The 16592-nt window shown below is 37.9% G+C and overlaps 1 protein-coding gene across 12 annotated transcripts in view; it reads left to right on the forward strand.

Moving 5' to 3' along the window:
* The window catches only part of PLEKHA7 (pleckstrin homology domain containing A7), a 151570-nt gene that overhangs the window by 126310 nt on the left and 8668 nt on the right, over positions 1 to 16592 (forward strand). For 9 of the 12 annotated variants that reach the window (XM_026793101.2, XM_026793105.2, XM_026793104.2 and 6 more), the window contains 10 exons: positions 2283 to 2391; positions 3228 to 3466; positions 3874 to 4062; positions 4336 to 4453; positions 5279 to 5358; positions 5757 to 5957; positions 9040 to 9192; positions 11688 to 11821; positions 12633 to 12775; positions 15950 to 16058. In XM_026793101.2, the coding sequence (XP_026648902.2) occupies positions 2283 to 2391; positions 3228 to 3466; positions 3874 to 4062; positions 4336 to 4453; positions 5279 to 5358; positions 5757 to 5957; positions 9040 to 9192; positions 11688 to 11821; positions 12633 to 12775; positions 15950 to 16047 (1464 nt within the window). In that variant the 3' untranslated portion in view covers positions 16048 to 16058. The remainder of the gene's footprint in view (positions 1 to 2282; positions 2392 to 3227; positions 3467 to 3873; positions 4063 to 4335; positions 4454 to 5278; positions 5359 to 5756; positions 5958 to 9039; positions 9193 to 11687; positions 11822 to 12632; positions 12776 to 15949; positions 16059 to 16592) is intronic. The other 3 variants (XM_026793102.2, XM_014266742.3, XM_026793115.2) reach the window with 3 other exon arrangements.

Here is a 16592-nt window from a genome sequence, read left to right on the forward strand (position 1 = left end):
AGGGGTTAAACAAGCTTAAAATACTGCATGTGTGGCATGGGATTCACCAATACATATGGAAGGGAGTGTGGTTTGCACAGAAAAAAATGTTAATTCAGTTTGATTATCATCTCATATCACATAAGTGATTAATTATAAATACACACACAGCCATAAGCACATTAGCAGTTATATGTGTGTGTACTTTTATATATCTATACATATAAGTATGCACAGATATGTTTGGCTTAGTTTTAAAAAAAAATGTTTCTGAATACCTATTTTGGAGATTCTAAGGGGAACTGATTTTTTTCAGAAAGTATTGAATATTCTAAAAAAACTACATGCCTTCAAAGAAGTCTCACTTGAAGTACCCATAATAGTTAGAATTTTTTGATCTCTGCCCAAGGGCATGTAGACTCAAGATTGTTTATCTAGCATTTTCCAATAGCACTAAATTAATACACACTGTATTTTAAAAAAATGTAGTCTTCGTGGAATATTATTAAAAATTCTGTAGAGTTGCAGGCTCAAGTTGCTGTAGGAGACCACTGATGTTTCTATGTAGCATTAATTAAGAGGTTAAAACCTAAATGTTGAAGCAGCTTGGTCAGAGTGAATCTTGCTTTTTAGAACGTAGCTACAATTGTCTTTTGCTGAAGGGTTGGGGAGGATCTGGGCATGCTGAATTTAACTGAGATGGGTTATTTTATCAGTGATAACTTCTTAGTTGCTAAGTGTTTCTCCTCTGGCTTTGTGTCAGTCCAAATTATGTTTCTGTTTGAAAGAAGTTAGGGAAATAAAGTTTTCTTTCCGAGTTACCTTTTCCTGCTTGCCAATAAACTGTATTTATACCCCTCTGTAAACAGCAATCTTGGCTTTCATAATTTTAAAATTAATTCATCTGCTCATCGTTTGGCCCAGGTCCATTTTAGATTTAAAATATTCTCTTCACATCAATATTTAAGTAATGGGAAGAAATAATATTAAAAGATCTGGCTTTTCTACATTGCTAATCAAACATTTTCTGAGTGGTTTCAGAAGCAGGATTTTCAGTGCTTTTTTCACCAGTTTTGAGGCTTGGTTATTGTAAATCCATCATTTGGTTCCTTGTAGTATGATTAATCTCAGAAAAATGAAATGAAATGTGCAAATTTACAGTTTGTGTCCTGACAATCTTTCAAAATATGTCCTATCTATCGAGTGAGTTTACTACAGGCAAATAACATTCTCCATCATTTAAATGTTTGTGTTCTTGGCACCCTGTTTGCTGATCTGTAACCTGGCTGAACATATTTCCTGATTTAAGACAGAAAGTGGAAAGCAATTTATATGCCTTCCTTAGCTCTATGAGGTGTAACAGCTTTTACTGAAGTTTTTTTTCCACCCTCAGCCTTATAGGATTAATTAGTAGCTATTTTGCAGCTCATGGCAAGTGATGGATTTCTGGAGTTCTTGAGCAGTTTGTGAGCAATTCTTAAGTGTTTCACTGCCTTCGCTTTCTTTAATGGTATTGGTTTTACCAAGTTAATTCTTGCTGCAAATTTTTGAGATCTGTGTTACCAGGCTTTAATGAATTAGATGACAGCAGCTATTTAAGATGATTGGAATGACTGAAATGGTGGCTTCAGGAGCCAGACTGTGATGCAGCTCAGTCTGTAGACAAAGCTTCCCTTTCTTTCTTTCCTCCTGGAAAAAAGCCTTGGTAAAGCAAATAGGATGCAAGATGAGACCAAGTCCTGGAGCAGCAGCAATGTATTGTTTTAACTTTTAATACATCCTGGCCAATAGGCCTAACATCTCAAATATAAGCAGAAATTAAAATTTTCACCACTTCTGATTTTTTTTCTTTTTCCTTTTTTAATACTGGATATTTCCCCTAAAAGTATTGAGATGTTTTTTAAGGTTGCTTTAGCAGTCTTAAGTTTGATAGGTATAGGATTTAAGAAAAAAGTTAAAATGAGTTTCCAGAACCTTTTAATTTTATGTAGAACATTGCACTATGTTTTTGTAGTCTGAACAATATTGTAGAAAAATATAGACTTGTCTTTTCCCCTTTCTTTTATAGAAAGTCTTCCAAGAGTCAGAAAATGCTTTAGTAAATTTTATGGACAAGATATATTTGTTGGTGTTTTGTATTTATTAGTTTTTATTTTAAAATAATTATTTAACTAATTTCTAAACTGCTAAATTTTCATGTAAGTTCTGTAATTGTAGTTTGGTGGTATCAAAAGAAGGAAAGGCCCATAATAAATTACAACTGAGGTATAAGTGATTTTTTTTTCTTTTACTACAAACAACAGGAGAAAACACAAATACAAAAAGACTTGTGGAGAATTGAAGATGTTACAGCTGGCTTGAGTGCAAACAAAGCAAACTACAAAACCATAGTAGACTCTATAAAGAATCCAGGTAAGGAGAACATGATGAAAAAATAAACAATATACCAATGCAGCTGAGTCTTTGGGTCTGTGCAAATAACCTGGAAATTTGTTCTGCTGCAGAAAATCCAGTTAATTCTGCTGCTGGATGTGTCAGAAATCTCTGTTGATTGAGTGCATTAACTTGGTGTTTCTTTGCCTGAGGGGACAGAAAGGTTTTTTTTCTTGTTTGTTTTCACATACCAATGGTTCTAAAATGTAACAGGCCATAAAAAAAGGGAACAACAATAACAGTAATGGGCTACATTTTTCAAATTGCAGAAGGGGTTCCTGTCAGGTGCCAGGCCCTTACCAGTGTAGTGTCTGTTCTGCATCTTTTTCTCTGTTTTTTTCTCTGGGTTTATGGGTTTTGGTTTTTGGGGTTTTTTTCCCCCTGGATGCAGCCCAGCTGCCCTTGCTGCAGTTGTGTTTCCCCTCCCTGTTCAGGCAGGTGTTTGGTGGGCAGAGCAACATCAGCTCTGGCAGGGAGGAAGGCAGAGTGTGTGTGGTCTGCACTGCAGTGGCTTCATTACATTTCCAAGACAGGACCTGATGTTGGGGTGGCGAGAGACTGTTAACGCCTCCTGCAAAACTCACCTTTCACATACAGAGCTAAAATAGTTCTGAGATGGTCTAGAAATCTATGGCAAGGGGCCAGATGCAGCATCTGGACTGATTCCATATGACTCCCAGGCTTCTCCTTCCTTTGCTCCCACTGCCCTCCACCAGGAGTTTTATGGGATGATACCCAACCACGTGGTTTCATTTTTGGCCTGAAAGACTTGCTAGATCCTCATCAAGACATGTTTCTATCTATTTCTCCCCTAGAGAGAAAAACAGTGCCTTCACTTTCTCAGTCTTCAGTGCCTTCCCTCCCAGCTTCCCTTGCTGCTGCGGAGAGCAAGCCGTCGGTCGCGCAGAGCCCTCCGCGCAGCCCGCTGAGATCCCCCCTGGAGGTCAGGCTGTACCCGCAGCCCTACTTCCAGACCAGGACACAGCACCAAGCACAGCCGCTGAAAAAAATCGAGCCACCTCTTCAGTCACCAGTCAAGCTCAAGCCAAAGGTTGTAAGTGCTGCTCTGGTGAGGTTCCCTCAGCAGTGTTTGCATTTCCCCTCTGTCGGGAGCAGTGGGAGTGTCATGGGTGGGAAGTGCACACACTGGAGGCACATCAATGAGTGTTTGTGTTGGAGCTGAGCAGCAGCACTTGCAGCACAATACATGTGGAGCCTATTGTACAGTGGCCATAGACTGGTTTAGAATGTGTTAATATTCAAAGCTTTCCTTGGAAATGCTTTGTGGTTGATTTCTTGGGTCTTGCTTGGTCTTTAAAGCCTCAAGCTTCTGTAGTGGACAGAGGAGAGCACGCTGAAGCGGTCACAAATGCTTCCCATAATGCACTGGCCTTTATTTTGCAGTTTATGCCAGACTCTTTTCATGCTCTTTGCCAAATCCCTGCGTTTTCGTGTTCCCAGGAAGATGAAGCACCGCCCAGACCTCCTCTCCCTCAGCTGTACAGCCCTGAGGATCAGCCACCAGCTGTCCCACCCCTGCCCAGAGAAGCCACTGTCATCAGGCACACCTCGGTGCGGGGCCTGAAGCGTCAGTCAGACGAGAGAAAGAGAGACAGAGAGCTCGGCCAGTATGTAAATGGAGATTACAGGGTGAGCACTCGCACTCCTGTACCCCTGCACTTCAAAGATATGGGAATAAAATATGTTATTGTTGTCTGTAAAATATATGGACCTTTAATAAAGCAATCGTGATATAGAATGGCAGAGAGATAACAATGACATCATAATAATAATGATCCATGACATATAATAATGGCAGAGAGAGATGTAGCAATCCAGAAACAAAGCTTTAGGATGTGTTTTAGGATTATTAAACTTGCTGTCTGTGATTTCACTTGAGCTGATGAGTGTTTTTCTGTATAGGTGGAGCTGCGTTCATATGTGAGTGAGCCAGAGCTGGCAATGTTAGGGGGTGACCTCAGCCACCCTTCCAGTGCTTTAATAAGCCCTGACAGTGGATACCAGACATTACCTACCCGTGGTAAGCCAGGAATTTGTGGAATTGATCCCTAATAGTACTGTCTGCATAGGAGCTTTTCTCTTGTAGGGCTTCCTGGAGATGATCTTTATCACCAGATCACTGTTTTTAAATTAACTATTTGGTGGAAGTTTAGAAATTTTGTGTATTTTAATGGTGCTGTTACAGACAATCAGCCTTTAGCAAAGCAACTTAATATAGAAGCAATAGCAAAACATGAAATTGGCTCTTAGAATGTCTCTTATATTCAGAGTTACTTTTCCTCATAAGTTCTGTGCTATCTTTTGCAAAGTCCAAGTCTTTTTAAAATACCTGTATTGCCATTAAAATGTAAGTGATAAGGTAGATGAATGTAGTGCTCCAAACATTGTATCTGACTTGACACTCCATCCACACTGTGCTGTTGTCTTGCAACTGGTTTTGAGGATAGAGATGATATTTGGACCAAAAGCAAATGAGTTCTTACCCATTTGCTTCTTACTTCTTCATTTCTAACTGTGAGTGTTAAGGTTTTATTTTCTTAATAGATGTGATTATTTGTACCATCCATCTACTCTTGTACAGCTGAGTTCAACCTATCCCTCATTTTATATAAGCTTCTAAATTATTATATATTTTTCTGACTTTCAATCAGTAACAACCTGAAGCTACTGTGTCTGGCAGAAATGAAATTTCATGCCTCTTATGATCATCGGAGTTGCAAAGTGTGTGCTCAAATAGTGACCAGAATGCCACAGAAACAGTATAATAAAATTTAAAACCTAGACTGATACTTGTCTTATGCTGTCTGTCATTTGATTTTAAGGCATTTTCTTTTTCCTCATAAAGGTTTGTCTGGATCAACTTCCAGATTGCACCAGTCATCTACCATTTCATCGTTTGCAACACTTCGAAGGGATAGGTCCAAGGTAAGTTTTAAATAAACTTCTGAAGCCAAATGTCTGAACTGCTTGAAATAGTTAAGCCCAGAGTACATTTTGTGTATCAGGGGGTGAGATTACAGTAGCCTGGGAGAGGAGCAAGAGCTGTGATCGAAGGAAGTCTCCAGTTCTTCACTTTCTTAAATGAACTGGAAAACAGACAAACAACTTGCCACATTTCAAATAGATTTATAAAACAAGGTTTAGAACCAAAAATCAGCACTACTAATAGGAAATACAGAGTTGAGAGAGTATATACAAAGAAATGCAAAGTTAATAGAATAAAATTTAGTAATGAGGTAGGAGAAGGCGTTCATATTTTTTTGTGTACTTCTTATAAAGTATTAATTACAACATGTGTTTTGTGTGCCTTGTGACTTGTGCAGGAGAGACCAAAGAGTGCCTTGGAACGTTTATACTCTGGAGACCACCAAAGAGGCAAGATGAGTGCAGAGGAGCAGCTAGAAAGAATGAAGAGACATCAGAAGGCATTAGTGCGGGAACGCAAGAGAACTCTTAGCCAAGGAGAAAGGCAGCCTGTTTCATCTCGCCCTTTCATCAGGCCCGTGTCTGCAGACGTAGGCTCAGTATGTTAGATATGCCTTAAAAGGACTAAACTAAAAATACCTTTGGATTTATTCTTTTTTTTTTGTTTGTTTTTTTTTTTTGTTTTCCCCCGGCAAGCACTTTCACTTGAGTGTGCGTGATGCTTCTAGTCCAATTAAATTAGTGTTCTGTGGTATCAAATGAGTTCAGAGAGTGTGAGGAACAGATGATATTTTTTACTTGTAGTTATGGTAAATGTAGCAGGTTCAGCAGGTAAGTTGGTCAGAGGTTAGTGATGAGTGGAGATGCCAGTATTTTGGGGTGGTTTCAGAGCCATGGTTTTTTTTCTCCTTGGAATTGTATTTAGAAAGTGACAGAAGCTTGTTCAGTTTTAAAGCTGCTTCATAATGGAATGGGCCTTTTAGAATATTGTTTCTCTCCATGGGTGCTTTTCCTTTTAATTCATAAATTAGCCTGCAAGATATTCGGTGGTAATATCAGACCAAGGTGGTATTTGTTTGTTCTTTTTAAAAAAGATGATAAATGGATAATCAGTTTTAAAATCTAATCATGCTGATTAGGAATTTATGTGAGAGCTAATGTATTCTAATTGATACAAATTCTTTAAATCTCAAAATGCAGAATATTCTAATAAGGCTCAAATTTAGGCTGCTAAAGAAAAGTATTTTTGTTGCTTTCTGAGTGTAAATGCTGTGCAGATGAGAAGTTTATAATGATACATTTTGGATACTAACCAAAGCAATTCTGATTGGTGAAGTTACCCAGTTGCTCACTTGGTGCTAAACCAGGATTGTACTGTAATTGCACTTATGCTGTGCTCTTTTAATTTATTTTTTTATTTGGTCCACTAGAGCTTTAGAATGATCACATTGTTTTACCTAATTCATTGCACAAGATCTCTTGCTTTTAAATTTGTCACTCATCATACCTAATGCCTCTTTTTTTTTTGTTTGCTTGCTTTTAATTTGCAGAATTTTGTAGCTACTTTAAAATTTCTAACTGGACTACTCAATTTTTACCAGGCTTAATTGCATTTAGTACATGTGTGTCAATTGCTGGCATTGAAAAAAACCTTATAATCAGCTTTTCATTCCCACTGTTCTGTAGCACTAATTTGCAGCCAGTTATTTGTATTTACTTTCCCAGTAAATACAACTGCACTGCTTGGAGACATTCATCTGTTTTGTCTTCTGTTTTGCAATCACAAATCTTTTAAAGACAGTGCATAATGTTTGGGAATTGTAGTGTTATATTACTGTTACTTTCATACTTTAATTGGAAGAAATAAATCTGAGCTTCTCAAGTTTTCTGACTCACATAACATACACGAGTTGAATTGAAAAGCTTTCATAACACTCGTTATTAACATTTGTGGCAAACACTTTATTTATAAATTTGGGTGCCATCTTGGTCTTTTTCTTGCTGTAAAGAATTAAAATACAGTTTTTCAGCCCTAGTAGTGTTTTGTAGAGGTCATCTCTTGTACCTATGGGGCTTTGATATGCAAAAGCATGTTTGATAGCACAATTACTTACAGCATTACAATTATTTAGCAGCCACAATGGCAAACAGTTAAATGTATAATTGAAGTGCTGCTCAGTGTGTAACATTTGCTTTAAACATACATTGTATGTGTAATTCTAAATTTTAATTGATCAGCTCTCAAGTATAGGATGACATTTTAAGTATTGATCACAGTACATGAATTAATTTGTTATATACAATGCCTTTTTAATGTAAAAGTTGCAACATCAAAGCCAATAAAAGAACTGCTTCATAAGAATGGTTTGATGTTTTTCTTACCTATTATATAGCAACAACTTGAAAATGATCCTGTGTATTTAAAATATACTATCTCAATCAGGCCTGGTTCGAATATGAGTAGAAGGATGAGTTTGGAGTATACTCATATGAGAAAAATCTTATTTTCTCTGTTGAATTCTGTAATATAATACTTTTTGAGATATAATTGCCTCTTACCTACTTAACTTTTTAATATACATGGAAGATACTTATCTTCTGAGTGAATACTGAGAGCTTGTGCATGAATAGGTTTCAATTAGATTTATTAATGCAAGTGACATAATGAAGTCTAAGGACTTCATGTGGAGTTGAAACTTCATCCAAAACAAGCCAAAGATTTGTACCAGAAATACTGGAGATATTTTTAAGAAACATAAAAGTGGCACATTCTCCTGTTGATTCCCTCAAAACCTTGAGGGGATAATTTTGTTGTTGGTTTTGTCCCTTCTTTTTCCTACTGCTTTTAATATCATGTATGGTAAAGTTGCTCAGATCTACTGGATGGAATGATGCTACAACTGAACTTAATTTTTTGAACAAAAAGGTATTGGTAGTGTCCTTCAGTGTGAGTTTATATGTAACTGTATTGTGTGTAGTTCTGTAGGGACTACTGTGCAGTGCTTTTAGGTACTCCACATTATGTAGCTTAAATATGCTAAATGTAAATATCAATACATATTAAATAATTCTGATTTATATTGCTAAATATTTACATTTTAAAGACTGTGTGGAAGACTTTTGCAGGTAGCTAGACTCTGCTTTTAGTAAAGTCTGAAGAGCTTAAAAGTATTTTTTTTTAAATTCAAGACAAGTTAATGCTAATACATGAAGTAGTATCAACTTTAAACAGTAGGTATGATTCTAAAAGAGATACATAAAATTTTCACCTTGTGAGTCTCAACCACGCAGCACTGCCTCTTTATAATGCCAAGGACTGCTCCTCCAGCCTGTAGGCTCTCTGGTAGTGACACCTCTGATTCCAAAGGTGGTGTCCTGTGTGTGGCTGGTCCCATGTTCATCAGCAAATGTAAAATTGGGATTCGTAAATCTCTTAGAATACTGCTGAACATATAAAATTAAACAATAGTCTGAATTCCTCACAGCACAGTTAGAGATCAATACTCTCACCCTTATGTAGCAAGAAATGCAGTTTTATTTTTTTTTCTGTTGTCACTTCAGGGGTTTGCCCTGCTGATTCTTTCAGCAGTGGAGGTTTTGCTGCAGTAGTGATGTGCATTGCTGTATGGTGAGTTTGGCAGTATGGTTGAATGCTGTTAATTGTTTTGTATCTATTACCAGTGGAAACGAGAGCAAGAATTTGATTTGCAGTTACTTGAGAGGGCAATTCGTGGAGAAGACAAGGATGAAAATGAGTGGTTAAAAGTTCAGCCAGTAGCAGTGACAGAGACAGACCTGGAGCCTCAAGACTATGATTTAGATATCAGCAGAGAGGTAACATTCACAATATTTTGCCTCCTATCTTCTGACCCAAAACATTAACCTTTCTAAATTTTAGGCACTGAATTATCATCTTTTCTTTCAAAAGTTTGCTGAAAGTTTGAAATAAAAGGAGTCTTTTGAGTACTGAAAATTTATGACCTGGCACCTTTGTAAGGTTTTGGTTCATACTGTTTTAGTAGAAAGAAGAAGTTGAAAAGTTAGCTCTACTCTTTTAAATATGTATCTCAGGATTTAAAGGGAAGAGTGATTAAGTCAGGGAAAGTTCTGTAAATTGGGAAAAAAAAAAGATGAGAAGACAACATAATGAGTATTTAAAAAAAGAAGCAGGAAAGAAGGACAAGTTAGTTTCCCAGAGCTACCTCACTACTTTTCATGTTGACTGGCAAATGATGAGAGAGAAGAGGAAGCTCTGCTTTATTTGGGCTTGACCAGAAAATGCATTTGTCAGCTTTTGCAATGGCTTGTTTGGTGTGCTGGGCACACAAGAGGTCCTTGCTCGGCTGAGGTAAGGGAGGAAATGTCAGTTTGAGATGCGACTGAGCCATCTGCTGGGAAGGAGAGAGCACAGCAAGGGGGTACCTGGTGCTGTGCTAAACGCCATGGCAGAGGCCAAACCAGTACAGCTATTAATGGAATTAGACTGGCAAGCACCTGTACTCTCCTGAAAGCTGTAGGCAGTTTCATTTTACAGACAGAGATGTTTGTAAATGGTTTACTCTGTGAGTTGTTACCTGTTGAACTCTATGAATGGATTTATTTTTCAGTTAATCTCTCTACAATTTTTACAGAAAATAGAGTGTTTCTGTAAACTTCAGAAACAGAAAATAACTTCTGTTCTTCTGCCTTTCCTTGTTGCACTCTGCTAATAATTTATCATTTCCAGAAGGCCTTTGGGGCTGTGGAAATCACTTTGTACTCCCTTTAAGCCTTGAATAGGAGACATTTTTGCTCATAGGTATTTCTGTCCTGCTTCAGAGTAACTGAAATAGGTCTGAAGCTCTGAGTGTAATGCTTCCTTCCCAGTTTACCCAGGTTAAAATCATACATTTGTGTTGGAAGGGAACTTAAAGGTGATCTAATTCCAGCCCCATGTCCCAGCCATGGGCAGGGACACCTTCCACTGAACCAGAGCTCCATCCAACCTGGCCTTGTTGTCCTTTTCCATTTCATGTGGCCATTCTCTTCACCTGGCAGGCACTTCTGTGTTTGAGGTTCCTCTGTGCCTCAGAAGGAAACATGCTCAGTTCTGTCTTTAAGGAAATTCATCTACTCTTGCAATGATTAATGGGTTTGTTATTCTGAAAGTGACAGGATGAGCTACAATATGGAGATGGAGATACACATTAAAAGAAAAAGTGTATATATGTCTATATCTAGACCTCCAGAGAGGAGTTGGATTCAAAAGCAGGGAAGTGTAGTGGAAAAATGAGGATTTTTCTGGAAGCATTGGCTTTGGGTTTCTTGAGAGGGAAGTCTAAAAACTTGAGGCTGTGATTTTATTATTGTTAAGCGTGCCAGTGTGTGCTTTTGGCATGAGATTCCCTGTGAATTACCCCAAATAGCCTAACTCACTGGGGGTAGGTCAGGCCACTTTACATAGTCCATTGAATTAACATGAACCAAGGTCAGTGGTGAAAAAATTTAGGATTATTTTCATTGAAAACTTTAGATTTTGAAGACTCGTTGTCTCATGACTGTTTTAACAAAATTCCAATAATAACAAGAAAAAAATAGTTCTCCATTACTTGATTTCTGTTTATTCACACATCCTCTATTTTTGTTTTCAAAAGCAGTCTGTTCTGTATGATAAGCATTGATTTTTCAAAGTTTGCAAACTGTATTTTCATTGGGAGGAGTCAAAAGTTCCTAAAGGCTAATTTATCCTAGTAAAAAATTGATTCTAGCTTTTGTGCAGTCATATTAAAATTTTCAGTCTACAGAATTAATTTATGCAATGTCTTGTTACAATCACACAGTGATTTCTGTTTGCCTTTTTTCCCCTTTGCTGCTCACAGAAGATTGTCCAGTCCCAAAAGAATGTGACCCTAGGGTAAAACTTTGAGTAATATTTTCCTTTCAGATGTAGGAAGTACTGGCTGGCGTGACACAAATATCATGACATATCATGACATTGATATCTCAGGGTGTCCAGTCAGTCTCAGAGTGGTTGCTCCTTTCTGCTGCAAGAGCAGTGTCCTATTTTGGGCTGTAAGCCTCAAGAAAGGTTTTCTGTTGATTCGGACTTCTTCTGTAATCCCTTTAAATATTTGTTCAATCTATCTTGTGAAGTAAAAGGAATCAGAGGGAACACTGTTGAAAGGGCATCAGCTAGATACCCAGAAGAAGCGTTAAGCGTCAGGTACATGTACTGACTGTGAAAATCCATGCTTTATTCTTTTCACTCTGTTCTCCCATTGAGGAGGATTTATCTCAATTTCTTTTAAGTCTTTGTTATTGAAAACTCCATGCTTGCTTTCTTTCTGCAGTTGTCAAAACCTGAGAAGGTTGTAATTCCAGAGCGTTACGTTGAGCTGGAGCCAGAGGAGCCTCTTTCTACAGAAGAACTGGCAGCAAGGCAGCGTAAAGCAGAAAAGATAAAGAATATTCTTACTAAATCAAGGTTAGGTTTAAGGGTTTTTTTCCAAATATTACACAGGGGCTCATGTTAAACATGGAGAACTAACATCATACAACAATCTTTATTTCTGTTACCTGAATGCAGCTTGTAGCTTTGAGAAAATGCACTCAGAATTTATGTGACATACTCAGAGCTGCTTTTTAAAACAAGGTAGAAGACATACTGATTAATTTTGTGTATGTTCATTTTCTTGTTTAGAGAGTCCTAAAACACTAGAAAGTCCTTACTAAACAACTCTCATCTGAGAGTGAGGAGGAAGGAAAGGCACAAAGCTGGCCAAAAGCAGCAGAAAAGTCAGCATGAGAGCAAGTTTGTTGTGGCCAGAGAGCTGGAGTTGTGAAACAACACTTTTGGCTACTTACAGCTAACATAGTCAGCTGAAACATGCCATTTCCAGAATGTGATATGTCAGGTACCTGCTCTCTCTTTGGAAGGGGTACAGGTTTTCCTTTTCCTCTAAGCACTAGCAAGGAATTTTACTAACAATTTCAAATAAATAGCACTTTTGTAGTGCTTTCATTTAAGCACATTCAGGATATTTCTTACAAAGGACTTTCAGATGTTCTTAAGGCTATGCAGAAATTGTGATTGAACGTGTGGTGACTGTCATTTTTCCTCGTGTGCTGTAGGCATTTGCATAACAACATCCACCCTGTTTTAAAGAACCGCAATAAAACGTGGAGCTTGATAGATGAGATCTGAAAACTGCTCTCTGAATCCAAGCTCGTTCTTATCTGCATGGTGGATTCTTTATGTTTGCAAATGTTAATGTTGTTTTTCACTTTCCCCCCAGTATGCACAATCTGCAGCCTACTGTTGCCCAGGACAAACACAACTCGATTGATTTAGATTCACAGCTGCAGGAGCAGGAGCGCATCATTACCATTTCATATGCTCTGGCTTCTGAAGCCTCTCAGAGGAGCAAGGAGGTAGCAGGTAATGCTTAGTTATTTACAAAATAACAGCTATTCCTTACCAGCTTCTCAAGTTTTGTGAGGTTGTTGCTGAACTCCTGCCATGAGAGAAAGTTTTAGTCATTTATATTCAAAATAGTGAAAAGTGTGTGTTGGTAACAAATGGAGAGGGGCTAATGATTTACATTGTGTTTGGCCTCCAGTGGACAGGATAAAGGAGGCAAAATACTGTGATCAATAAGTTCAGAACTTGGAAACTTGCTGTAACTAATGGTGCTAAAAAAATTAGCATTTTAGTTCTCTATAATTACATTATATCAAGTATTTCTGTGTTCATTTTTTGAAGGTAAATGGATCTGTGACTTCAAAAAACAATCAAGAAAAGAGGATTTAAAATATTTTTTAAAGAGAAAAATTCCCTGGTCCAGTGATGGAGATGAGGCTAGAATCATTTGCAGCCTGGGCTGTGTGCAACAGGCTGAAAATAAGCTTGTAGAATGGGTATTGGCATATCTGGTCACCAGGATGAGAGGTCCGAGCAAGACAGCTGTGCAGGAATTCTGCTTGATGCCTGGAAATTAATAGATCCTTTGCAATATGTTGCTAAAAGTGATAATTTCACTCTTGATTGCTTTATGGTTGAAATAAGTAAGAAATGTCAAGAGATTTGTATCACACAGTAATCCGTGCAGCAGCGATTTCCCCAAGAGTCTGACTGGCCATTTATAACTGGCACCATTCACTGTTCCAGTGGAGAATGGAAATAATGGAAACTTCAACTATGATGGAGAAAAAATATGCACATTTCTCACCCAAAGTTGTCAGTTTAAACTTATGGCTGTTGCCACAGCAGCCCTTAAGACCTTCCCATCCAAGACAGATGATTCCAGTATGGGGATGCGTGACGTGCATCTGCAGTAACAGCGCTGATGGAGTGTGGCTGCACACTCAGGGGTGCACTGCCAGCTGAACCTGAGGGGGAATGGCATTTTGAGGGAATGGAATACATTTCCAAGACAGGAATCTTGAGACTTGAGAGAGTTTCTGTGGGTAATTTAGCTGACTGGCAGGGAGAAAGTGATTCGCTGAGGAGGCCAGACGTTATAAAGCTAAACCAAACGAACAGAAAAACAGAATTGTAAAATCATGGGAGCAGTTCAGGAATAACCTTGTAGCTTGTCAGGCCATGGGTATATCAACAGGGCTTTTCAACAGGTGCTTTGGTCCCAGTTCTAGTGACCAGAACCTTTTAACAGGTACTCCAATCCTCTGGTTATGGAATGGGAATTTTTTTTTTCATGAGGTATTAGCCAGGGGAGCATTTTGCCACTTGAGTTCCAGTTTCTGCTGGGAAAAGATCACACATGTGGGCTAACATCAGCCCAGATTAACACACCCAAAATCATTCCTCTATGTCAGAGCAGAGTGCCTGCCCTACTCCAAGGTCTTCTTGAGGCCACTTAAGTTACTTCTGGGTGTGCCTAAACTTGTAGCAACTCTACAGTGCTGAAAGAAGTTTGATTTTTTAAAATATTGTGTAGTGAATTTAGTATACATTTAATTCCTATAGGTTTTTATTTATATTTTTTAATTTTTATGTTTAATTATGTCAAAAGTGTGATTTGTCAATTTTTTAGATACATGTAACCACAAAAATCTTCTTAATTCTTTAGTTTCCTCAAAGAAGGAATTACAATGTGTGTTGGCATTGAAATGTTCAAATGCTGCTTCAGAAAATTTGCAGTCAGTTGAGAGATAAGTTTTAGTTTCATTTTCTTTGTGTAGCATAGCAGCTGCCTCTTTTGTCTTTCAGACACTGAAAGAAACCCTGACACAGTAGCCAAAGACTAAGGTTTTTAAGAATTCCAAACTTTTACATTTGTGCACAGCTTTTGTTGCCACTCTTTTATCTCAAAAACTCACTCTTGAAACATGTCTTGCTTTGATTTCAGTTATTTCTTACTCCTTTAAAAGCAAACTTCAGTTTTAAACTTCAGTTAAGTGCTGGTATTCTTAAAAAAAAGAATGATTTGGTTTTAATAGAAAAATCTATAAACCAGAAAAGAATTCAGGTTTTTTAGTTATGGCTTCTTTTCTGATGAACTGAGGTGGTTGAAAAGGAAAGTATTTGACACTTTGCACAGCTGATTTTACATTCTCATTTAGTCTCATATTACAGATTCTTTCACCTGTTTTTTTTTTGTAGTTTGATTTTTGAAGTATGAGTTATTGTTTGCTCTTTGGTGATGAAGCAGACCACATCTGAAAATCCCAATCTAATTATGTAGATTGTTTTACAAAGATTTGTTTATGAAAAAGACTGTGAAGCTTAACTTTGCCCATTTTTCAGGAGCGAGCACTTATGTTAGGATATTATGCTAATATAAATCTTTTAAGATAAGTTGTAAATTTATCTAATCTTAGCATTTTAGAGTTTCTTCTGTTCCTAATAAGAAATCAACCTTTTGAGTGGAAATCATGCCAAGAATCTGGAAGATTTAAATCAAATACAAGAGTACTAAGAAGTCATTTCCTGTGTTGTGTGCTTTGGCCCTCCAAAACATAAAAGCAGAATTTTAGATCAAGCTTCAATTTCTGCAATTTTATGATTATTGTCTTCCAATACTATACTGTTATTCAGATTTATAAACAAGAATAGTTTTAATCATTGTATTCTTTATCCTGTATTTTCAAATGAGATATGAAAATGTATTTACTATATCATGCACTGCATCAAGCAAAATGTTATGGGTATATGTAATTTTGTAAACATAATTTTTCTATATATTATTTTGGTTTCTGCTCACTGGCATATAACAAAGGAAATGTTGAAAACCTGCACAGTCTCAGTGAAGTCTGGAAATCAAATTAACAAATATAGGTGCTGGTCCAGAGCTTTAAAAGCGGGGCTGAGGAGAGTATGTCAGTGTTGTGTGCCTTCATAATGTTCCCGTGAAATTTCATCTTAAGATTGGTTGTCCATATTCTCATGCAAATAGGAATCTTTATTTGTTTGATTGGCACAAGGAGTAGAAAAAAGCAGCAGGTAGAAATGTTGTTTACCTTGTTTTCCGTGTGACTACAATAGTGTAGCACCTCATTCATTGCTCATCAGGGGATGGAAAATTAAGGTGACTCCTTTTATGATGTGAATGTTTGATTGTGCAGCCTAATTCCTGTGTGTGATCCCTTCTAGCTCAGCAGTTGACCTACCCACCCAAAGCACCCTCACCTTCTGTACCACAGCCACCTCACTCCCCCTTAAGCAATGGATTTCACTACACATTTGTTTAAACACCTTCCAAGTAAGAACTAACTGCTCTTGGCATGTCAGATCTGCCATCCTGCCTGTGCTGTGGCTTGCTAAATTTTAACTCCTTTACTAAACCAGGATTCCGTCCGAATGAAAGCATGCAGCTGCTTTTTGCATGCAGGAGCCTTTTGTCCTTGTAAATATTGCTTCTAATGAGCTAACACGTGGGCTGCTGCAGTCTCCAGTTAAGTGCTGTTGCTCTGCAGGTGAGGTGCTTCCCCAGTCCTGCTGTGGTGAAGGGAGGAGACATCTGTGCTCTGGGTAACAGGGGGCCAGGTTTTCAGCATCCTTCTGTACTCTGGTGCCTGCTCAGGACATACAAAGAGAGAATCCAAAGTGCACCCCTGTACAAGCAGGGGCTTCCTCTGTGGGCTGGTATATCCTACACATGAGCTGGCATCAGAGTCTCAGCTGAGGTGAGCTGAAAATTTGGCCCTTTGTAACTAAATCTGCAATGTTGTGTTTGACTTTGATCATGCCTTTCATTGGATCGTGTTAACAGAAGATTGGGTTTGTCTCTGGTTAG

The sequence above is a fragment of the Zonotrichia albicollis genome, chromosome 6 (genome assembly GCF_047830755.1).
Source record: "Zonotrichia albicollis isolate bZonAlb1 chromosome 6, bZonAlb1.hap1, whole genome shotgun sequence".
Taxonomy (NCBI): domain Eukaryota; kingdom Metazoa; phylum Chordata; class Aves; order Passeriformes; family Passerellidae; genus Zonotrichia; species Zonotrichia albicollis.